This window comes from Rosa chinensis, chromosome 7, assembly GCF_002994745.2.
Source record: "Rosa chinensis cultivar Old Blush chromosome 7, RchiOBHm-V2, whole genome shotgun sequence".
Lineage (NCBI taxonomy): Eukaryota > Viridiplantae > Streptophyta > Magnoliopsida > Rosales > Rosaceae > Rosa > Rosa chinensis.
The window spans coordinates 24973276-24997022 of NC_037094.1; the positions used below are offsets into that span (position 1 = coordinate 24973276).

At 41.6% G+C, this 23747-nt stretch overlaps 2 protein-coding genes across 4 annotated transcripts; both read right to left on the reverse strand.

Moving 5' to 3' along the window:
• Nucleotides 1-298: 298 nt before the first annotated feature.
• LOC112178847 (poly(U)-specific endoribonuclease-B) lies at nt 299-4477 on the reverse strand. 2 transcript variants are annotated; one of them, XM_024317093.2, is made up of 8 exons: nt 4270-4477; nt 4105-4179; nt 3950-4018; nt 3233-3307; nt 3080-3151; nt 1917-2525; nt 1328-1399; nt 299-810 (listed from the first exon to the last, which is right to left on the reverse strand). In XM_024317093.2, exons 1-8 carry the CDS (start codon nt 4381-4383, stop codon nt 580-582), a joined length of 1317 nt encoding a protein of 438 aa, XP_024172861.1. In that variant the 5' UTR covers nt 4384-4477; the 3' UTR covers nt 299-579. The 2 variants fall into 2 exon arrangements, with proteins under 2 accessions (XP_024172861.1, XP_024172860.1); XM_024317092.2 differs by having other exon boundaries at nt 4105-4182.
• Nucleotides 4478-20207: 15730 nt separating this feature from the next.
• On the reverse strand, nt 20208-23174 carry LOC112177220 (pentatricopeptide repeat-containing protein At5g04810, chloroplastic). Of its 2 annotated transcripts, XM_024315486.2 has the most exons (3): nt 22998-23173; nt 21772-22879; nt 20208-21447 (listed from the first exon to the last, which is right to left on the reverse strand). In XM_024315486.2, the coding sequence occupies exons 2-3, from the start codon at nt 22855-22857 to the stop codon at nt 20404-20406; spliced, it is 2130 nt and encodes a 709-aa protein (XP_024171254.1). In that variant the 5' UTR covers nt 22858-22879; nt 22998-23173; the 3' UTR covers nt 20208-20403. The 2 variants fall into 2 exon arrangements, with proteins under 2 accessions (XP_024171254.1, XP_040366798.1); XM_040510864.1 differs by having other exon boundaries at nt 21772-23174.
• Nucleotides 23175-23747: the final 573 nt, after the last annotated feature.

A 23747-nucleotide genomic window follows, 5' to 3' on the forward strand; every position in this document is an offset into this window, starting at 1 on the left:
GCACATCGAGTCTGTAACAGTAACTAGATAGAAACTATGGGAAAAGTAACAGTAATGAAACGGTAAATATTAAGCTTGACATGGATAGTTTCTTGCGGCAAAAGTAGTAACAGTAATGAAATGGTAATCACCAATTTCATGACAGAAACTTTGTAGCCTAGATAGGATGAGAGGGGCAGCAAAAAGCCTAGATCTTCGCCGCATAAGAAACCACTATATTTTTGATGCCCCAACAGAAATGGAGCTATACATCTGTTGTGTAGGAATGTGAAACAACTGGAAGGGGAAACAATAAAAATCAATAATTATTTGGTGTATATATGAAAGATAACTATGCAGCATCCATATCAGGCTGTATACTGTGTATCCACAAATGAATCATGGTAAATTATATGAAGACAGACATGAAATTCAGCAGATTTCAACAGATATAATAAAATTCTTAATGGTGACCCACTCCAGAACTCGTTATTTCGACTGTCCAGCCCTTCAGTATATTCAGAGTTACAGTATAATCTCACACACTCATAATGAACTCTTATAACAAGATTAGTTGTTTAGCGCTAAAATCTGAACTCATCACTCTCCCATTGGAAACACAGATCCAATTCTATCTCCAAAGCGATAGCACTTGATGTTAACTGGGTATGGACCCAGCTGAATGTGGTTGTCCTCTCCACCCATGTAGAAACACAAGGTATACAATGCAACTTCAAATTCTGGGCTCACCCCAACTAAAGTGCTTGATACGGCTTTCAGGACACCATTCCATTCGAACTGGATTGTAAGCAACTGGGTTTCAGAGTCTGGCTGCAATTTAGTACAGATAAAGGTTGCCGAAGTTAGAGAAGGAAGACTCATATTCAAGTATTATGCAGACTGTTGAGAAAAAATATATAATACCATTACATGATACTTGGTGATCATTCCCACAATGAGACTACGGAGTACTTAAAAAGAAGGGTGCATTGTTCATCATTATTTCAAATAAAATGGTACCATAAACTGAACAGAAACTGAAGTTAGTGTTGTAGCTAGGCTTCAATTTTCTTTCAGAGTAGTCAATATATGCTAAAAGTCTCCATCAATAAAATAGATTAAATCTAGAGTGTTATTATTAACAATAGACACAGTCACCGACTCCAAATCCATATTTTACTATCTTTCTACTCTCTTTAGAACAACCAAATGACTAGTGCAGGCTATCAATACACATTCGGATGCCCCATATATGAACAGAAAGAGTGTGATAGGAATACATCTTGTTTCAAGTTTCTACTATGTTGCAGGCAATCACAGTGACAGAAGCTAGGATAGAATAACTTACAATTTCCCCACGTCGACGAGGGAATATATAACCTTGATAGTTAACCGTTCCTTTTGCTTCTTCAAGGTAGAACTGCAAAGCAAATCATAAAGATGCTAAGCATTCACATCAAAGAACTTCGGAAGATCAGAATGAAGAAAATAATTATTACACATGAACAAAATAGATGAAGGGAAAACCCATAATGATGGCATCATTTTGTTTGCATAGCTATCAAAGAAAAAGTCAGAAAAGAAATACCATAAACAGAAAATCACTAACTACCTATGGTGAAATTGCAACCAGTTCTGACTTCAAAATTATTACTAGATGGATACTCCTTTTCATTTTTGTTAAGTCTTCTTGGGATGAAAATCTACCAGTCTAAAATTATTGAATCCTATAAAATTCCACGTGGAAATCCACTGAATATGCTAATACATTGTCCTAGCTTACTTCCAATTCAACTCAACTAAACCATAAAAGAAGGGAGCAAATAAAAGAAATCAACTAACGACACCAGATGCACAAGTCATCAATAAGTTACCTTGACATAATAAGATACATAGACACAAGTACCATAAGCAAAGAATCAGTTTTATAGCACAACCTGAATCCAATTGTGGAAGCCAGAAACCTCTTCTTCACCACGCTGCTTAATTTCTCCCACAAAAACATGTTCAAAAGCAGAGGAACAACCAGAAGTGCCACCACGTCCATAAAGATCAAACCAAAGAGCAGTCAATGTTCTTTTAAACTCTTGATAGTTCTCAGATACCATGCCCTTGCGTGAGAGATATCTGTGCAGATATTTAATGGGAGCAGTTCTGCTGATTTCTTCTATGAATGCAGCTTGCTCCTGTTTCTCCTCAGATGTGATGACTTCTCTGCTGCCTTCATTTGGGTTGTAGTTATCTAAAAGAGAACAGAAACGAGAAAAAGTAGGCCTTCTGAACACATCTTCACTCAGCCAGGTAAATAAGTTTCCTTCTGCTAAATCTCCCTTATGGTAAACCTTCTTCCCTTCACCACAGTCAATTTCATAGTCCTTTCCAGGCACTAAATGGTTTGAATCAAGTTCCCAGAATCTATTGCAAGCTTGTGACAGATCAGCAAGCTCGTCTTCTGAAGGTTCTATGCTAGCACCTCCTTCAACCTCATCAGAGTATTGTTGCTCACTGGCAGGCTGTTTATATCCCTGCCACCGGTCCTTCTGAACCTGTGTGGATTTGTCATTTTGTATGCATTGCATTACAGCATTACAAAGTGAGAATAGAAAATTATTTCTTCTTACTTAAAACTAATAAAGCAAGACCTGTAGGAAAAAGAACAGAGTTGTATGATATAGCACACTTAAAAGGTAACAAGCAAATACTGTGAAAGCAATTAAAATTTATATCATTACTATATAATTCATTAATTCAAGTTTATATTCTAGTAACAAGTACAACTGAATAAAAGTGCAAGTTACTGAAGTTAGTAGTTCAAAGCCCTTTCCAGACCCAAGTTCATAAGTTAAAGTTGTTTTTTGTTTTTGTTTTTGTTTTTTTTTTTTTAAGTATTGTTTTGCAGAATGAAAAGATACTAGAAAAAGAGTTTTCAATGCTGCAAGTCTAATTTTTGTAAAGAAGAAAATCTACTGACTAAAGAAACTCTCGTACAGTAAGACCAGCTCTTTGACAGTTTACAATTGACGCTGTGCAGCAATAACATAAACGGAACTCAAATCTTTAGGTGCCTTTTCTTATGCTAGATAAACGGAAGGTAAATAACCTTGTGTGATTGCCTTGGAGGCTTCTTTCCGACAGTCTCCCAACCATCATTATTTCCTTCTTTGCCTTCCTCCTTCAATATATACAGAAACAGAAACAGTTTGAAATGGATTCCACCAAATTATAACTAATCAGATGATCAAACAAGACAAACCTTTCTGCTGGAGTAGTTTTGTTTATAACCAATTGGCCCACCATCTTCATTGTTCTCATATCTCTCATGCGTACTCTGTATCATTGATCCCGGTGAGAACATGTGGTATCAACTTATTAAGAGCTAAAAATGACAATAAAAAAAAAAAACATAACATAACAAATACTGCTCAAGTAGGATAATCCAAATCATTAAATTTGTAGGAAGTTATGGATTAACATTGATGGCGACTGTGACTGTGCAATGCAGTGCAGCATTAAACGCATAAACGAACTAATAGTGCTTCCACCACAAAGACTGCTTTACATTACAGTTACCAACAAGTTTATTTTTCCTTACGCCTCAGTTATGGACAACACAATAGTGTGGGAAAGTTCTGTAGCTAGCTGTTCCATCAATGACCAAGTGATACACTTGGATCAGAAAATGGAATACTCAGAGAGAATTTATAGTCAAACAATGCAGTTAACAAAAATTATCGTTAAAGAAACTAAAAGATCTTAGAATCAATTATTGGTATGGCCAATATTGTACATTATCACACTCTTATCAACTTCCAAATTCACATACTTTCACTCTAAACCACTTTGTAGAAGATGGGGGTTTCAGATTCAACAATGGTCCTCAAATCAACCAATCCACCATAAAAACAACACAGCAAACTTAAAATTCCACACAAAGAAGTAGTAATAACTAAAATACACATAGAAATTGTACCGTCTGGGGTCGCCTTGGAGGTTCCGAACTCACATTGCCCCACTCTTGACGCCCCAAGTTACTCTCTTCCTGCAAATTCACAAAGCACCACTGTCATACTAAACAAAACCAAAAAGAAAAAGAAAAAAGACCCAATTGAATCAAATTATCCAAACCTGTCTATTATTCCAGTGGCTCTGGTTGTACCCATGAGGGCGATCACTGTCGTTATCCTGCTCCCCAGACACCACCACCTGCGCATTTTAGCAACTTTTATCAGAAAAGCAAAGTCCTTTGAAGATCTAAAGAATTCCAATTAAGCTTTATAGAGTGATGCTGACCTCCGACCAAGTGGATCTGGAGCGCTGATCGCGGTCGCCGGCAGCGGAGTCTTCCTCCTTGTTATCGCCGTGTCCGAGTGCCACGTCGATCAGACCCTTGATCAGACCCTCCATCGAAATCGAATTCTAGAGAGATAAAGTTTCAAGCTTTTAAGGTAAAGTTTCAATCTTGAATGAGTGATTGAAGAAGAAGAAGAAGGTGGGTGCAGTTAAAGCGAGGGAGTGGCGGGTAATGGCAACTTTGTAAATACATACCGTTGTGTGACTCTTAGCCAATCAATTTTGTCCACTTATTTAGTCAACCTCGCTGTATTTTACTATTTTCCAATTTACGGCAGGTCTCCATTTATGATACTAATAGTCATGCCAATATAAATATAAATAATAATGACATGGTTTCAGATTATATTTCAAATGGTGCTTGGAATAAAGATAAACTTTCTATACGTTAGCATAAATAAATTGCTTCGTGTGTGTTTCAGGCTTATGCTTTGAGCTCCAGTTATTTGAAGGCCAATCCCAGGTTCTCTCACCCAAAGATTTCAAAATACTTTCATATTAAGTGGCAACACCCTAACACATATCAAGTAAAGCAGAATTTTGACGGTTCTGTTAAGAATGGTTTGGCTACCATTGGTTTTGTTATTCATAATGAGAATGGTTACCCGCTTTTTGCAGCCAATAGAAAGATTGGAAATGCGTCAGTGCTTGTAGCGGAAGCCACAACTCTTAGAGATGGTCTCTATACTGCCCTGCTTCAACATCATCCTCATATTATTCTGGAAGGGGACTCCAAGTTATTAATGGACTGTGTTCAAGGCCGCTGTCAGACTCCTTGCCGAATTAAAACATTATTACAGGACATTAAGGCGCTTACTCTACAGTTCCAATCAGTAATCTTCAGACATGTCTATCATTAGGCTAATTTTGTTGCGGACCGTTTAGCATCGGCAGCGCATACTTCTCATAATCCTTCTGTCTGGTTTTTCTGTTTGTCTCTTTCTGTGTCCCCAGTGTTCCACTTATATCAGCTGGGAGGGGGTGTGGCTCGAGGTTTTGTTTTCTAGTTCTTGTTTGTTTTTCAAACATCAAAAAAACAAAAAATTCTATACGTTCTTCCTTCTGAAGTAGTTAAGAAAATTATAGCTTCCAATTCCTTATACTAATGTTCCAATGAGTTTGTTTTGGGACCCTCCGGGAATGGTAAGTTCTCTATTATTACTCAACATAATATTGCTCATTCTATATCAAAGGCTCAAAGCTCCTTTCTAAAATGTGGAAACGTCAGTTACCTCCTAAAATTAAGATTTTCAGTTGGCAGCTGATAAGGAAAAGACTCAATACCAAACTCCAAAGACAATATTCATACAAACCTGGATATTGATAGATCTTGTCATGTTTGTCCTAATGATTCTGAATCTATTGACCTTTTTTTTTTTTCTAAGCTGGAATTTTTGGCTAATGATCATGATCCTTCGTTTAAGGATATCTTTGAGCTCTTTGTACTTTGTTGTTTTATTTGGAACAATAAAAACAATATTATCTTCAGACGTCTTCAAAAAGAACCCATTTAGATAATGTACTAGGCTTCTAATATTTTTCTCAATTACAGAAAGTATAATGAAACTTATACTAAGGGCATCTCCAACAGACTAGTTTTTTTTTTTTTTTTGAAGAATGAAAAGTTCATTGAAGGCATCCCAATGGGAAGCATACAAAGACCAAAAATAACTTGGCCCTAGAGCTAAGGTAGAACAAACTAGAAGGTGTACTACACCAACCAATTGTCCTTATACATTATAACAATGCTCTAAAACGTTTCTAAAGAAACTAGCAAAAACTAAAGGTAAATCGTCAGCCTCCTCAAGATAATTACCCAACAATAGAACTATTGTCTCGACCTTGAGATTTGTAGACCCAAGCATCAGAATCTGCAATCCAGGCATGCAAAGAATCGATAGACCAATCAAAACTAAACTCGTCCCAGTATAAAGAACACTGCTCGCCAAGGCACTTGTCACACCCTAACCCGGAAATCTGCTAAAAAAAAAATTCCGAGTAAGGATGTGAATAGCTTTTAATTGTCAAAGCTAAGAAACACTTTGGCAAATAAAAACTATATTGGAAAAAAAATAAGAATCAGAGGTGACTTGGATGTTGAACTCTTTATTACAAAAGTAAGTTCTTACAAGAAAAACAAAAGCAAGCTTAGAAACTAAGCTTTATTGTACAAAGATAAACCAAAACAGCAAACTAAAAATTTATTTCTCATTCTCCTACATCCAGATTTCCAGAAATTAAACTCTAACCCTCAAGAGCATGATCTGCACAATATCATAAAAGGGGTGAGCTTAAAGCTCAGTAGAGCAAACCTCATACATATAATTACTGATGGTGCAAGACAGAAAATAACTCCTTATACTCCAGTTGTTAGTAATCTTGTACTAATCTCGATCACCAGTGTCTTCTTGCCAAACAATAGATCGTTTTATCAATAATAATTGAAGGGGCTTCTCTCCCCAAGTGTATATATCATTGGCTGACATTGCTGGTCCCTTACGAGTATTAGACTCCACTACAAAACCATTTTCACTCTTTCTTCAAGCTAGGATCAGATAAAACAACAGGATGATGAATTAAGCATATATATATGATTTACATAGTATAAACATTCTGATCAGCAGCAAATATCCTCAAAATCATATCAATAGACTTATATAATCAAACATGAGGTTCCCCAAAACTTCCCCTACCTTTAACCTGGTTTAGTAAAGCTGAGGCTTTGTTTCCAGACCTCCCAAAGCTTGTTTTCTGGACTTTGCTGATTCCAGAGTCTCTAAATTATTTTCTGCTATGTTTTCTAACTTGTGTTTTCTTACTGCAGGTAAGAACCTCTTTTATACTAGAAGATGTAATCATTAGGACCTATAGATAGTCTAGCCACCTCCTATTTGCTCTAGCCTAGCTTAGTCAGCTAGATAAACACCTTAGTCAGCTAGATAAACACCTGAGCTTAACTTAGTGCCAACTCCTGCTAGAAAAAAATCACCTGAAGATTATCCCAAACTGCCAGCTCCTACTTTGAGCTTGCTGCCCAAGTTTTAAGCTGCTCTAAGAGCAGCCACTTGCTGCACACAATTAACTTTATGTCTGTAGACTCTAAATTGTGGTTAGAAGTGTGTAAACATGTGTTTTCAACAAGCTACTAGGTGACACAGCAGTTAAATAAAATAAAATAACATTCCAGATTTTCTTTTCTTCTTCTAATGTGTTTTTATGCATGTGTTGAAGGTTTTTAACAAGACTTCCAACCAAAGAAACTCAAGAAGAGGGAACACAACGAGCTAAAGACAGTTGCTGGAATTTTTGTACTTTTGCAAAATGTAATGGTAGCAAGTCAAGGAAGCTATAAGTACAAAACATAAATAAGAAATTGATGTATTGTGACATTTGGAAACATATATTAATATAAATATAGTACTTGTAGCTATCTATGTAACCTGCTTATTGAAACCGAGCACAATCTGTGCTATCTCTTTTTTTTCTTTCTTTTTTTTCCTTCTTTGACAATGAATGTAAATAGGTTAATGTTTGCTTTTCTTTGTAAGAAACACTTGTGTTCTACTCAAGTATTTTGTCAACAAAAGCTAGTTGGTTTTTGAGTTGTAAAAACAAAATCAGCAGGGATCAAGCAATTCATTATTCATGACCCCATACACAAAGCTAGACCTCTATATTTGGCCCTTCTTTTACTAAAACAAATAAGTATATAGCTATAAATAGTTTAGAAGTTTTAACTTAAATAGAGTTCAAGACTTCACAGCACTCAATTGTGGTACTCACAATGTGATTATATTGAAACTCCTTGTAGAATTTAGAAATGAGCATTCCACCTGAAAGTAAAAGCAGCACACCCACAGGAACAAAAATAACACAATTGAGCAAAAAACCCTGGAGAAGGTCTCCTAGGTCCTAAATCCAGACCCATGGAGAGGTCTGACCCACGAAATGGTGAAAATGGGCCAAAAGAGTGACATAGGCCTGATAGCAGCCCAAAATCTGAGAAACCCAGATTGATTTGGACACCCACAGTAGGGCACCTAAACTCAGCCGCCCTCCATTATCAGACATCGTCTGCCTCCATCCCAGCCACCAAATCAGAAACCGCTGCCTCCTTGGAAAGCCTCTATCAGTCCCAGCGGTACCAGCCATGCATGCCCAAATGGATCTGAACACCCAGCCATAACCACTGATCTCCCTATTTGTTGCCACCGTAAGCAGCGAATTTGGTATCGTCGCAACCCAATACAGCCACCAAAGCATGAGCCAATTGCCGCCAAGAGATCGATGTCGGAGATGGCCACGTCTAGGCCTTGGCCAGAAGCCACCTAGCCTAATTGTGACCATCAACCATAGCCAAAAACAAACCTCGAATCGGAGGAAACTCGACTTGAAAGCAGTAGGCGCGGTGGCAAAAGTCGCCACTGTGCTTAGCCGCTGGTGCGACCGCTAGTAGGGAGACTCCCATAGATGCCGATTGCCTTTGGCGACGCTAGAGCAGCGAGAGCTTTCGCTCTCAAGGGTTTTCATTATCTCCAACAAACTAGTTAAATTCAAATTTTAGCTATATATAAATATTTTTAAACCAAAATTCAACTCCAACAAACTAGCTATTGCTAAGTTTTTTTTTTTAGAACTGCTTATCAATTTTTGCTCTCTGTGACCTAGCGCTCTGCTAGGGTTATCGTCAGCCTCTCACCTTCGACAAAATTTTCAAACTTTGATGGCCATGGCCACTGCTAGCCTTGTGGCTAATTGTTTCTTTCTTCTTATTGTGTTCGTCTGGTTGTTGGGAGCGCCGCCTTGGAGTTGGTTCCTGGTGGTTGTCTGGGGTGGTAAGACTGCCGTTCTGGTGGTATCTATGGGACCGTGCTCTGACAGTGTGGTTCTGAATTGGTCTTTATCGGATCGAAACGACTAGGTCAAGGATCGGAGTTGTCCGGTTGGTTTCTCAGAGATGGCTGGGTGTATCAGCGATGGTTGGTTTCTCAGAGATTGCAACGTCGGCACTGGTGGCTCGCTGCAGCATTGAAGTGTCGCCGGAGTTGGGTTGATCCGACCAGATCAGGGGTCCGATCAAAGCTTGGGTGATTTTCAAGTCGTGCTCGGCGTCTCTGATCGGCTTCGTCCCGTTTTAGGAACTGGTTTTTTCATTGCTTGCGAAGGTACCGAAATTGATCTGAAATTGATTCTAGGTGATCAAGATTTGGCACTGACTTGGGTTATTTTCGACCCTCGAGATGGTGTAGTCTCGTCGGCTGCGTCTCACAGTGATGGTGGCGGTGGCTTGCTGGGCTATGGAGGAATATGTAGGGTGGCCTTATCTATTTTGCCCTATTGGGCCAGCTGGGTCTGGAATGGGCTAGAGGGCCTGACACATGACTGGAGGTGGATGGATTGGTCCTACGACTTTTTAGGACATGGTTTGCCTTTAGAATAGGGGTTGAGGGCAATTGTTTCCTTTCCGCTCCACCTATGAATTGGGTCGCTATGGCCCATAGTATTGTTTAATTTCTGTTTGGGTCGCAAAAACCAGAGCCTTAGTTGGAACTCTTTTAATGTAAGCTTCGAGGTTTCTAGGTTTTTGTTAGAATAATGATGCGTGAATTTCCTAAAAGGTGGGTGTACTCGGTATTTTTTTGGATGTTATTCTTCTAGAATAGGGTTTCATGATTGAGGTTCTATGGAACAATTCTTTCTGTTGACCCCATAGGGGTGTTTCGTTTTTGTACTGCTTGCTGAATTTTAATGAAAAGGCTAACCTATTTCCATAATTTTTTTTTTTTTTGAGAGAAATAGTCAGCCATTTTATTAATAAAAATAAGAACATTACAACTTATAGATGTAGAAACTACATCAAAATAAAGGATAACAAAAGCAATACCAGATGCCACAAGGCATCGGAAATAAAACCTAACAACGATATTAAGGGATGCAATGAAGCATTTGATGAAGCACCGGGAAGACCCCGGGCTCTGTAAAACAGTACCAATAGTATGGTCAACCATACTTCCACGTAAAGAAATACGTTGAACAGAGGGTAACCTTCTATCAAGGTAACTGGCAATAGTGTGACCGACCTTGCCTACTCCACGTAAAAGAATACGTCGAATAGAGAGCAATCTTCTACCTAAGTAGCAGATAATCCAAATCCAAAATGTAGTTGAAGAAGGAGTCCATGAAAAGTCTCATGGATCCCAGATGCGAATCCAAATATAGCTATTGCTAAGTTAAATATAGCTTTAGCTAAATTGGCTAGCTATATTTAGCTAGAGAATCATGCATAGCTAAAGCAAAAGTTATATTCCTCTCTCCTCTTTTGTCCACATGTCAGTTTATGATTGGATAAAATATAATATATTATTTATAAATAACTACTACTGATTGGAGCAACATTGTTAAATCAATAGTTATATTTCACAATTTTAGCTATATTTAACTACAAAATAATTCATACTGTTGGAGATACTCTAAAAGAATCAAAAGTATGGATCTTATTAAATGGATGCCACCCCTCCAGAGACTTTAAAGCTAAATTTAGGTGCCTTTTGGGATTACTTTTGAAAGCATTTTTCAAATTTGGTAGAAATACTTTTAAATGAGAAACAGTTGTCAAATGCTTATCAAAACCACTTTCAACTGCTTATAAAACATTCGAGATGACACATTTCAATATAATTTTGTATAATTTTTTACATATTTATAAATAGTTTTCTTTATCCGGTCAAGAAAAAAAAAAGTTTTCTCTATTAAATCAAACGTCGTTTCTTACTCTCCTAAAAACAATTCCTATATTCTCAAAGTCATTTAGCAAGCTTCATTTGTAATAAGAGGCCACTTCAGAGTTCAGCCTCCAAAACAAAACCATTTCCTACATTAATCCAATTATCCTTTCAGTCCCCTTATGACACACTGCACCAATGCCATCTATCATCTTGATTTCTAATTTTCTATCACTATCAACATTCCGGATGAGGCCCGATCGGTCAAAAAAAGATATAATCTGCAATGAGTATATATATTGAGTCACTCCCCTTTTGAACCTTTTATTAATCTTTGCCGACAGAATCCAACCAAACAAGTACTGACACTTGGGTGGCTGCGAGGCCATCAACACTCGTTGACTTCAGATAGGATACTTAAATTCCTCTATCCTCCATGACTTGCGGATTCAAAACTGAAAGAAAAAGGGTACTATGCCGACATAAAACTTTATGTCATAAAGTTGTGGCACTCAAAAATATAAGTATTATCTGAAAAGTTGATGGAATTTTGTGGGGACAAATCTAATAATAATTTTTTTTTTTTTAAATTATAGAATTACTTTCAAAGTAAAACGTGACGCTGAATTATAATATTTATAAATTGATAAGATTATGCATATATCTTAATAGAATTTTATTATTATTATTTTTATTTTTATTTTTTTAAAATTTTGGTGATTAGACGAGAGATAAAATCCCACCAAACAAAATAAGCAATTACATTAGAAAGACATTTCTAAATCTAGAACTTTCACTCAAGTCATCTAATAGAGTAAGAGCTCGAATAATATAACCAGTGGGTTTGTGCCACAGAGTGCACGCTCAAAGCACCATTTAAACAGCGGCGGAACCAAGTAGGAGGCTATATGGACTCAAGCCTAGACAATATTTTGGGCTAAAAACCCCTAAGTATATATATATATATATATATATATATATATATATAGCCCAAAGAAAAAAAAACAATTTATCTGCAACCTTCGTCACCTCCTCAAACTCTCGGCCTCGCCTAGTCGCCTCTTAGATGCACAGCGGCGTAGCAGCCAGCAGGTCGATGAGATGCAGCCAATTCTTCTCTTCGGGATATTGAGTCGAGTTCTTCTTCCTATACTGATTTTCAATGCAGACTTGCAGTCATCTTCTCCGGCTTTCCCCATCCAAGCTTGCTTTGTTTTCTGAGTTGCTCAAAACGGAAGGTCTTTCTCTTCTTTTTAGCTAAGTCTCTTGATTGGTTTAATGGGTTTGTTGATGGAATTAGTGTTCCTAATCAATTCTCTCTTGATTGGTTTAATGGGTTTGTTGATTGAAATAATGTTTCTGATCAATTCTCTCTTGATTGGTTTAATGGGTTAAATAGGTTTGTTGTTGATTTCTTTTCTTTGGTTTAAGGCACGGTTATGTTTTCTTCAATTCTACATTGTGATTCGTCCGTCCTTTTTCTTATTCAATGGCATGCGTTCTTTTCTCTACTCTAATAATCAATAAAATGGTCAATCTTTTCTCTGGAAATCTGAGAATAAGGTAAATGTTTGAATGATGCAAGCATGTTCATTTTGAGAAATTTGGTATCAAGACAGTCAGTTGGGGTCTTATTCCAAGTTTACCATACAACTTTGAGTTCAGTAATGCACTGTATCTTGATAATCCTCAAGTCGACCGAGAGTCCTGGTTTAAAGCTCATAGCAAGGTTAGTGACTTTTCTTGAAAGGAGTATATATGTACAATCTTTGGAATTGGTAAGTAGGAACTAGAATCAAGATGAATTAGGAGGGGAAACATAAATTTTCCCAGATTTTGAAGGCCAATACAATTATTTACTGATTGTTTGCAAGTGAAGCAAGAATAGAACAATCGGGGGTAAAAACCTATTGAAAGATTCTCAATTTGGACCCAACAATCAAACATGCTTCCACCTGAAGAAAAAAATTAGTGTACTTCTAATTAGCCTAGACAAGTCTCGGATCCTGGTTCCGCGACTGTGGGGGTAGTCAACAAATCTGACAATGCAATCGAGGCAATTAAAGAAAGGTAATGGCAGCAGTAAATGCGACAGTTAATATAGCCATAAATGCGACGGTTAATGCATTTAGTGTGGCAATCATGGCCACCAATAAATGACGGTTATTATAGGAGTAAGTGCGGCCTTAATGGTGGCTTGCTCTCCAAGTTGTCGGGATCTTGCCATGCAAGTTTACTTGCAGCCCAAGTTGTAAGCCGCCTATAAAAGGAAAGCATAACCTCCAGGTATGGCATCGAACTCTAGTGGAGACCTCAATTGGATAAATACTGACTTAGGCATCGGAGGGCCTTTTGCAGGTACCCCCTCCTCCTCTCTCACATCGACGATAGAGAAGAGACTTCGCTTCTTCGTCAAAGCCAAGAAGCAGAGAGAGACTACGAAGAGGAGCTACGGAGAGAGGTTACATAGGGACGTTACGTAGGGAGCTCGCATAGGGAGGTTACGTAGGGAGCTCGCATAGGGAGATTACGGGGGGAGCTCGCATAGGGAGGTTACGGAGGGAGCTCGCATAGGGAGGTTACGTAGGGAGCTCGCATAGGGAGGTTACGGAGGGAGCTCGCATAGGGAGGTTACGTAGGGAGCTCGCATAGGGAGATTACGGAGGGAGGGAGCTCGCATAGGGAGGTTACGTAGGGAGCTCGCATAGGGAGATTACGGAGGGAGCCCACATAGGGAGGTTACGGAGGGAGCTCGCATAGGGAGGTTACGTAGGGAGCTCGCATAGGGAGGTGACGGAGGGAGATCGCATAGGGAGGTTACGGAGGGAGATCGCATAGGGAGGTTACGGAGGGAGCTCGCATAGGGAGGTTACAGAGGGAGCTCGCATAGGGAGGTCAAGGAGGGAACTAAAAAGGAGTCTGCGCTTCGTCAACATCAAGTCAACGACAAATTGAAACCTCTTAATTGTCCCCGGTTCAGCTTCCGCTCCAGTCCGCATTAATTGTTGGGTCAAACTCCTCTACGGAATTTTTCATCTCCAACAAGTGGCGCCGTCTGTGGGAAACACTTTTCCCTAAAAAGTGATGGCGGGAGCTGCACCTCAAGACATCTCATTTCTGTCACCGAGGACTGGTGGTGACAAAATCCAATCCCCAAACAGACTTGCCTCGAAACTACTGTAAGTTCTGAACTTGCCTCTTAATGATGAGATGCAAAGGCTGAGGCAGCGGTAAGGCCATGGACGATGCTTGCTAAACCAATGGAATAGCAAACGCGAGAGCGGGCGGTGCCACTAACAAAGGCTTAAACAGACCTCACGCCGAGGAGGCAAGCGACACACTGATTAGAGAAAGAACTGGAAGAACTAGTACATGCTAATCCTCGGGGGCTCTAAGGAAGCATGTGCTGAGGAAAGTGATCAATGAACGTAACCGAGCCAGTCCTCTGGGGCTCGTAACTGAAATCGAGGGGCACGCCGGTAAGTCTCCATTCAAAATAAGAAATGGGCACCAACTCAGGTAACACCGATCAGCATTTAGCAGTTACTCCTATGATTTTAGTTTACAATTGATCTTGAAATGCAATGGAAGCCAGTGGCGTGAACGACCAAAGTATTGTTCGCTTAACTTGTAAGAACTCCTGGACCACACCCTCGCTGCAGGAGGGGGTGGGATGGCGTGCCTCACCCCTCGCCGAGGGCGGGGGTGAGATGTGGACCACACCCTCGCTGCAGGCGGGGGTGGGATGGCGTGCCTCACCCTCTCTGTAGGCGGGGGTGGGATGATGGACCACACCCTCGCTGCAGGCGGGGGTGGGATGGCGTGCCTCACCCTCGCTGCAGGCGGGGGTGGGATGATGGACCACACCCTCGCTGTAGGCGGGGGTGGGATGGCGTGCCTCCCATCTCGCCGTGGGCGGGAGTGGGATGATGGACCACACCCTCGCTGCAGGCGGGGGTGGGATGGCGTGCCTCGCCCCTGCCGTGGGCGGGGGAGGGATGATGGACCACACTCTCGCTGCAGGGGGGTGGGATGGCGTGCCTCGCCTCCCGCCGTAGGCGGGGGTGGGATGATGGACCACACCCTCGCTGCAGGCGGGGGTGGGATGGCGAGAAAGACTTTTGCAGGATGTGGCGGTTGTGCACAGGAAATGGGGGCAATTTCACCCCCGGAGAACGTACATAAGCACTGACCGGGTTGGGCGGATCCTCTAGTTCAAACGTGGTCTCATATCCTTCACTTTACCACTTTTTGGATTTTTGGAAGGCTCCACGCCTCGTCTATTCTCCCTTTGTGGAAGGCTCCACGCCTCGTCTATTCTCCCTTTGTGCTGTTTTCCTTTCTGCGCGTTTGCACGCACAGATTGGGCAAACAAGGGGGCAACTAGGGAATGAAGTACGCATCTCAGTCAGGGAAACACCGGTGGCGGTGACATCAACACCCACTTCGAGGTTGGCGCCAACAGCGAGGGAGGAGGCTCGAAGCCCGCCGTCAATACGGGAGAGACCAAAGTCGTGGGTTTAGAGCTCGGCTGGTGCGGTCGTGGTGACTTGACCACCGCCGAAGTCGTTGAAGGTGGTGATCATGGTCAAAGAAGCAGGTTTGGAAAGGTTAGCTTGTCTTTTCAAAGGTACGTGAGGCATCTCAAAAGCGATATTTAAAATTCACTTGCATATATTATTGGAATATCAAGAAAGCACAACTAGAACCACGATTTATGAAAAGGATATAGTCGTCGCCTCTTGTACGACTTTTATTACATGAGCATGAAATATAAAAAACAAGGTAAAACATGGAAAGCCTTGAAAGCTTCAAAACTAAGGAGCACCGTCGAGACCACATGTTATGGTAGGAGAGATTGATCTAACTCAAGTGGCGGACAACACCTCCTCTTCCTCCTCGACAGACGCACTCGAGGCCGGCGATGGGACATCTCCTGGTTGCATGCCACGAATGGGAGAATAACCCATAGGATCAAACCCATAAAAACGGTCGAACTCATCAGGGCCTACGTAGCGCCTTTTGCCTTCTTCAGTCAAGGCTTGGTTCCACCCGAGTCGGAAATATTTGGCTGACACAAGCTTCATCTGAGCAGCACCTTTTTGGAACTCCTCATTTTTGCTTCGAGTTACTAAGGTCAAATCATTCTTCAACTTCATTATCTCGCGGTTCTTGTCCTCAAGAACGGAGGTCAATTCCACCATTGTCCTCATCTGATCATCAAGCTCTCTCTCTTTAAACTCGAGATTACGATTTGCCTCGTCAAGTTTCTGTTGTTGTTTGGTATGCAAAGTGTCAATGCCGCACAAGAGACGATGAGATGCCAGGAGAGCCTACGCAGGAAGAAAAACGAAAATTGGTTAAAGGAAGCAGAGATCTTGTAAAGAAAGGAAAGGTAAAGGTACTCACGTCGAGCTGAGAGGCACAAACGTCATCGTACAACGCCATAGGGCTCTTAGGAGGACCCCCTAATTTAGGATGTGATGAGACAAAGGCGCCGGCCACCGCCGAAGCCGCCAAGCCATTGGAAGAAAGGGACTCCCCAGCCAAAATATAGGTTCCGTCTCGTTTCTTGAATTTAAGCTCCAGAGCTTTGGGTGGCGGCGGCGGCGGCATGAAAACGGGTAAATCCTCTTGAGACGAAATGGCTCTCTGAGAGGTAGGATCAGCGGTCTCACTCAGGTCAAGCTTTGAGGGAAGCAGGCACAGTCGTGAAGGAGAAAGCGGCAAGGCACCACGAGATGAGTCGATAGAGGGAGTATGAGAGGAATGTGAAGGGCCCTCGCTGTCAGGAGCATTTTCAGCTTTCCGCTTCCTCAATTTCCGAGGAGGGGGGATTATTTGAGGTAACTCCCTCACGGCGTGGGAAGGCACTCTCTCCTCTGCCTCGTTGCCATTGAACCCATCGTCCCTCTCCTCTGACCCTTCGTCCACGTTGTCCTCCCCAGCTACCACAAACCCCGAACCAGGGGTGACCATTTTGAATGTGTCTTTAATAGCAAGATATTCTGAGAACAGAGATTCGCAACGCTCCGATATATAGAAATGGCTCTCCATGCGTGCAACCTGGAGCGATAACATTTTTCCTAAAAGAAACCAATTTACATGCGTCCGGTAGCGATCAAACAAAGCAGAAGGACGATTGGACGCCATGTCAAGACAATTCTCGAGGGTTGCGAACTGAGAGGGATACCATCCCTGCCCGACAAGATGAGTCTCTAGCCAATGCACGCGATTAGGGGGAAGGTTGAACTTCGCTTGAGAAATCTTATAAGCTGCAAGATGACAAGTCAATATTTGACAAACAATTGGAAGGAAGATTCGATCGTAATACAGTGTAATCAAGATACATGATACGTACCAAGGTCATCCGCGAAGGCCCTCGGAGGTAGCAAGTCCAGCTCAGGAGATCGCCAGTCGCCAGAGATCATCAAAGCCCTAGATTTCCAATCACTATCACGAGTGGAAAACCCTGCGAATACTTTCATCTTCGGAAAAGGTGTGAAATTGAAATACCGAAAATATTTGCTTAGCTTGGGGCAATTGTAGAGGTAGAGGAAATCAGACAATCCCAGGGAAACTTCCCACTTCAAACCCATGATCAAAAAGGCAGATAATATGAGGTAGGAGTTCGGATTAAGTTGAAATGGATGCAGACCAAGCACGGCCCACATAAGCTGAAAAACAGGGTGAATAGGGAACCTGACATAGCGCAAGTGCTCAGGAGACAAGATCAAGGTATCGTCGGGAATATTCCTACCCGTGTAGATATCCGCGTCCGCAGGAACGGCTGAAAGTTTGACCGATTTCGGGATAGAATATGCTTCAGCGCATTTCTCCAGAATCGAATGCGTCGGTTGCCAAGGCGTGGGTTCACCACTTGATTCCGAGCTCCCTTTATGAGGTAAGCTCGAATCAGTACATTTGATGCGCGTCATGGGAATAAAAAGCAAGCTGCGGGAAGTACAAATCCAATGGTCAAGAGGACGCAATAGCGACTACGGAGAAAACTGACATCGCAATAGAAATAAAAGGCAAAAACTCGCGTGCGGCAAAGAGATATTGGAAATAACGGTGAAAAACATAAAGAGAGAGAGAGAGAGAGAGAGAGAGAGAGAGAGAGAGAGAGAGAGAGAGAGAGAGAGAGAGAGAGAGAGAGAGAGAGAGAGAGAGAGAGAGAGAACAAAAACGTACGATCTGGCAGCCTTGGAGTTTGGGTTAATCGAAGCTCAACGCGTCGACCTAAAAAGCAGAGATTGAAATTATACTATTAGAAGATCACCCCAAAAACAACGAAAAGAAAAACAAATGAACAAATGAATAAAATAGAAGAGAAGGAGGAAAAGAGTTGTACCACGGTTGGAGGAGTTGCGCCACACGCAGGTGAGGCCTGCACACAAGGTCGGAGCAGCGGGTTTTACGGCAGAAGAAGAGGGAAGGCTGGCCAAGGCTCAAGCGGCTAGCGAACGCCGCCAAGGCGAGTCGATGAGCTGGCGGCGAGCAGAAGAACACGGACTGGGCGCGACGCCGTCCGGTTGGGAGTAGCAGCCAGGTGGAGACCGTGGGTCAGACGCGGGGAAGCCAGAGCAGGTCGTTGGGGTGCAGGTGGCCGGATCGGAGTCGTACAGTGACCGGCAAGGTCGAAGTGATGGTGGTGCGAAACCAGCTCAGGCCGAGGCCCTCTTTATAGGGAAGATGCACCGAAGAATCACAAAATAATCAAGGGGCCACGTAGAAAATCTCTCCAATAGGCAAATCCCGAAAAATCCTGCCGAAATCGGGCAGAAAAAGCTCCGGAATAGGCCGGAGAGGGATGGCGAAGGAGCTGGGCGTGCAACCGGGTCAGACCCGCTTTCGGATCTAGGCGAGCCGAGGTCCGGGCAGGACTGAGGCGAATCTAGGTCGAATCCGACCCGTGTAGTCCAAAAAAAAAAAAAATCGATCCTGGGCCGAGGACAGGATTGGTCCGGATTTGAGATGGGCCTTAGTGGTTTGGGTTGTAATTGAGCTTTGAGAACATTTTCTTAAAGCTTCCCCAAAATGTGGGTGACCAGAGGAGAATCTGGGGTGTCCATGGGGAGAATTCGCCAAAAAGCCATGAATTAGAACTCCGAAAATTTTCTCTTGGGATAGATTCCCAAAGAGAAAATTTTGGGGGCATTGTGGGGGTAGTCAACAAATCTGACAATGCAATCGAGGCAATTAAAGAAAGGTAATGGCAGCAGTAAATGCGATAGTTAATATAGCCATAAATGCGACGGTTAATGCATTTAGTGTGGCAATCATGGCCACCAATAAATGACGGTTATTATAGGAGTAAGTGCGGCCTTAATGGTGGCTTGCTCTCCAAGTTGTCGGGATCTTGCCATGCAAGTTTACTTGCAGCCCAAGTTGTAAGCCGCCTATAAAAGGAAAGCATAACCTCCAGGTATGGCATCGAACTCTAGTGGAGATCTCAATTGGATAAATACTGACTTAGGCATCGGAGGGTCTTTTGCAGGTACCCCCTCCTCCTCTCTCACATCGACGATAGAGAAGAGACTTCGCTTCTTCGTCAAAGCCAAGAAGCAGAGAGAGAAACTTCCAACCTTTTTTTTTTTTTTAATGAATGAGTTCACTCTTGTTTAGTAATAATTTAATGATGGATTCAGGTTTATATTATCAGGTTTCATCACCTAGGAGCAACATATGGAATCTTCGTAGGTTTCAACTGCGATATGAATAACTTTGGGATTAAACATCGCAGATATGTTTCCAGATAATTTGCCCTTCGTGAAAATTTGGCAAAGTACATTGAAATCAAATCCCGAGCAGCCTCACCAATTTTTTTTTTCCTTGACGACTGCACCTTAAAATCTCATCACCACCAAGATTTGATGTAAACCATAAAGCCGGTTACCACTGAAATCCAGACCCATTAATATTGTCTTTGACAAAGTCACAGGGAGGAGACATTTGATCAAGGTAACTGAACCCAAGCTTCAATGTATGCTTAGGATTTATAGGCTTATAGCAATGGGAGAAAGCCACTAGACCAATCCACAATTCTACAGTTTTGAATGGATGAGGGTATGAGACTATGAGACTACCACATTTAACACCTTCAAACAATTTATTATCCATTTCAGGTCAAAAATCAGACTTGCAATCCGTTTATACGGGCAAGGAAAACAAGGTAAATACCATAAACTCGGTCAACTTAGGATGTTTATGTGATGAGAGCTACACTAACTCCATTTATCGATTACATGTCACCAACACAGTACACTAAGCATCCCTGAAACTACAAAAGCATACGTTGGTCTCACAGCCAATAGATTGGCAAGCACTGGTAGATGGCAATCTAATTATCTCATTGATGGCCTCTTGAGGTTAAACTTTTAGCCACTAGGTGCAACTGAAGTTGCTGTGACGCAACAAAACCCTGAGCCTCCATCACTCCCCGTATCCTCTGAGCATCCTGAAAAAATCCACCAGCCATAAGCCCCTTGATAATTGTCTCAAAGTCATCTAAACTCAGTTGCTCCTTCTTGGCCTCCAAAACTCCCAAAGCTTGTAGTGCCTTTTTCTCAAATCGAGCCCTAGCATACATATCGCAAATGCTTACATGAAGTTGCAATGGAGGAGCCTCACCCAGCTCAGCAATTTTGTCCAATAGCTGTTCAGCCTCACTAACTAGCTCCAGTTTTCCCAGCCAATCTACAAGAACTGTGTAAGTAGCAACTCCCGGCTCAAAGCCATCCTTTTCAAGCTGCAACAACAAATCCAGTGCCTTATCGAGTAAATTCTTCTTTTCATAAGCTGCAATCATGCTCGCAGTGCACTTGTCGTCGGGTTTGTGCCCAACTTTTATTATGTAATCAAAGTTGTGCCTTGCCTGATCAGGGTCACCAGCTTTTCCATATGCCTCAACAAGCACTGAACAAGATTCTAAAGTTGGCTGAAAACCTGCCATAATCATAGTGTTGACAATTCGTTCTGCTCCCTTCACATCACCAAGTTGGGCAAATGATTGAAGCAATGCCATGTAAATTTGTTTTGAGGGTTTGATGTCTCTTGATTCCATCTCTCTCATCAATGACTCCCCCAATTTTGGTTGGTTAGCATTTACATATGCCTTGATCATGGAATTGTAGACCTTCATATCTGGTCGGAAGCCCTGGCTCTTCAATGTCTTAAATGCTTGGTCGGCACCTTCAAGATTGCCTGCCTTGCTGTACATGTGAACCAAAATAGTGGTTGTGAAGATATCAGGTTCAAACCCATTTTCATTCATCTTCTTTAAAATTCTCTCAGCATCTTCTAGGTTATTTTCCTTGGCATAAGCATCGATAAGCATGGAGTAGTCACGGATATTCGTCTGCAAAGATTTCTCATCCAATACAAGTTCTGCCACCTAAGAACAAAATTATCAGCAAGCATCCACTACATCTAGATATCCAATGTAAAATAATATATAGACTCATCAGCTAAAGATTAGAACTAGAAATCAAATCTAAAAAGTAAAATCCAAATCTACAGGACTCATTTTATGCCACAGGTATGCATGAAACCTTTCAACCGCTACACACACATGATTTTTATCTGAGTATAATTGAAGTCCTATGAACTTTATACAGAATTCATAAATTAGCAGTAGATAATAAAAGCCTGTATCTTTAAAACATATCTGAATAACGGTGAAAATAGTATCGAATGGAGGAAAGACAGTGTAGTGTACCTTAAAGTATAACCTGGTGTTCTGCTCTTTCAATTGATCAAGCAAATTGTCCCAATCAATCCTACTAGGTTGGAGCAACTCTACCCATTCAGCCAAAAGTGGAGACATGTCATCTGCCTCATTTGATTGAAGAATTCTCTCAGTAACCAACTTGCATTTCCCAGATATTGGTTTCGGTTCCTGGGGACAAATGACCTCCCCTGCCTCATGGATTCTATCAACAACTTCAACCCACTTCGGATCAGAGAGATCAAGACCATAAATTTTGTACCTTATCTTCCCTCGCCTCTTGGGAAGAGAACCATCCTTAGGATTCACCTCAGTTACACCATCCTCCTCAGCTTGCACAACCTCTCCTTCCTCCTCCCCTTTCTCTTGGGCTTTCTCTTGTTCTCTAAGAAGCTCCAAGCTCTCATAAAACTCAGTCTCCTCCATCTTCTCGCGAGCCCACTTGAACCTGAGCTCCCTAAGCATATCCCCTCGGATACCAACTTCACCAGCAAACCTACACATCTCCTTGACTTCCTCAGCATGCAGAAACCCCTTCATTTTCTCCTTCCTCGCTTCCTTCCTCATGTCATCCAAAACCATATTGCTCACCTCCCACACTGTTCTCCACAAATCCTCACTAAAATCCTGCGACGGAGCAGCACCCTGCCTTTCGCCAAGCATCTGCTCAAACCCGCCCTGCTCCATCTCCTCCACAACCCTCTGCACAATAACCATCAGCATCCCATCAACAGTTTCCTTGTCGCAACCCGGGTAAGCCACATTGAGCTTCTGCCGTATAATCCACACGAATCGGGACAAGAAATCATTAATGCCTCCATCTTCTTCCTCCTCCTCCTCCGAATCCACCGAATCAACCACTTGAGCAGAGTGAATACCTCTACTAAACGACCTCATGGGTATTGGGTACCTAGGGTTTTTGAGAGGTTTAGACGCACCATGATGAGTTGCAGAACGAAATGAACTGGGTATTGGGTCTGCAATGGTTGCGAAACCATACGCAGCGGCATACTGAGACCTAAGCCTAGCAGTGATTTTTGACACTGATTGCCTGGAAACTAAGTACCTCAAACTCATTTTGGTCTCTAAGATTACGAGACTGAAACCAAAAACCAAGAGAAAGAAACAAAATTTGTGCTTAAATAGATAAACCAAATGAAGCAAGAAGAATAAGAAGTAATCGGGAAAATAAATGAGGGGAAGATTTTGAGACTTACAAATGATAAAGAGAGGATGTGGGGGAGAAGAATCAGAGGTTGAGTGAAGGATGAGTTGGGTTCATTTGTGAGCTAGAGGAGCGGCGATCGGTTTTTGAAGGGCGTCGTCGCCGGCGTGGTTGGTACTGAAGTGGTGGCGGTGAGGATTTTTTTGGGGTTTTAGAGATGGAGACCGTGAGAGTTTTGGTTTGTTGTCGAGTCTTCCGAAAAGGGTCGGGCCGGGTCGGCCCATAGCCCAGATTCTATCGGGTCAAGGGTTTCGGCTGATCGGCTCTTGATTTGCGAAATTGTTTTTTGTTTTTTTTTTAGATGGAGAAGTAATGAGATGGATGCAGAACGCGTTTAGTAGGTCGTTGTTTGCAAAAAACTGAATTTAGCAAATGAATATTATAAATATGTGGCTGTCTGTGTAAATTTTTATCTTTTATATCTTTAAGATGTAAATTTAAGTTCTATATAAAGGGGCCTATGAGAATGAATAATACACACTTTTACCTCTTCATATATTCTCTTTTTCTATTATATATCTCTCTTATTTTTTTAGTTTATAACACGTTATCATTTTGCTCTTATTTCTTCTTCTCCTTCAATTCCATGATGATCTGCAAGCCTATGGTGCAACATAGTTGCTATGACCAAAATTAATGATCTATGAGTTTTTCTCTCATTCTCAACAAATTGCTTCATTATAACATAGATATTTTATATCAACACATAACAGATATATGTGTTTCATATTTATCATCTCTG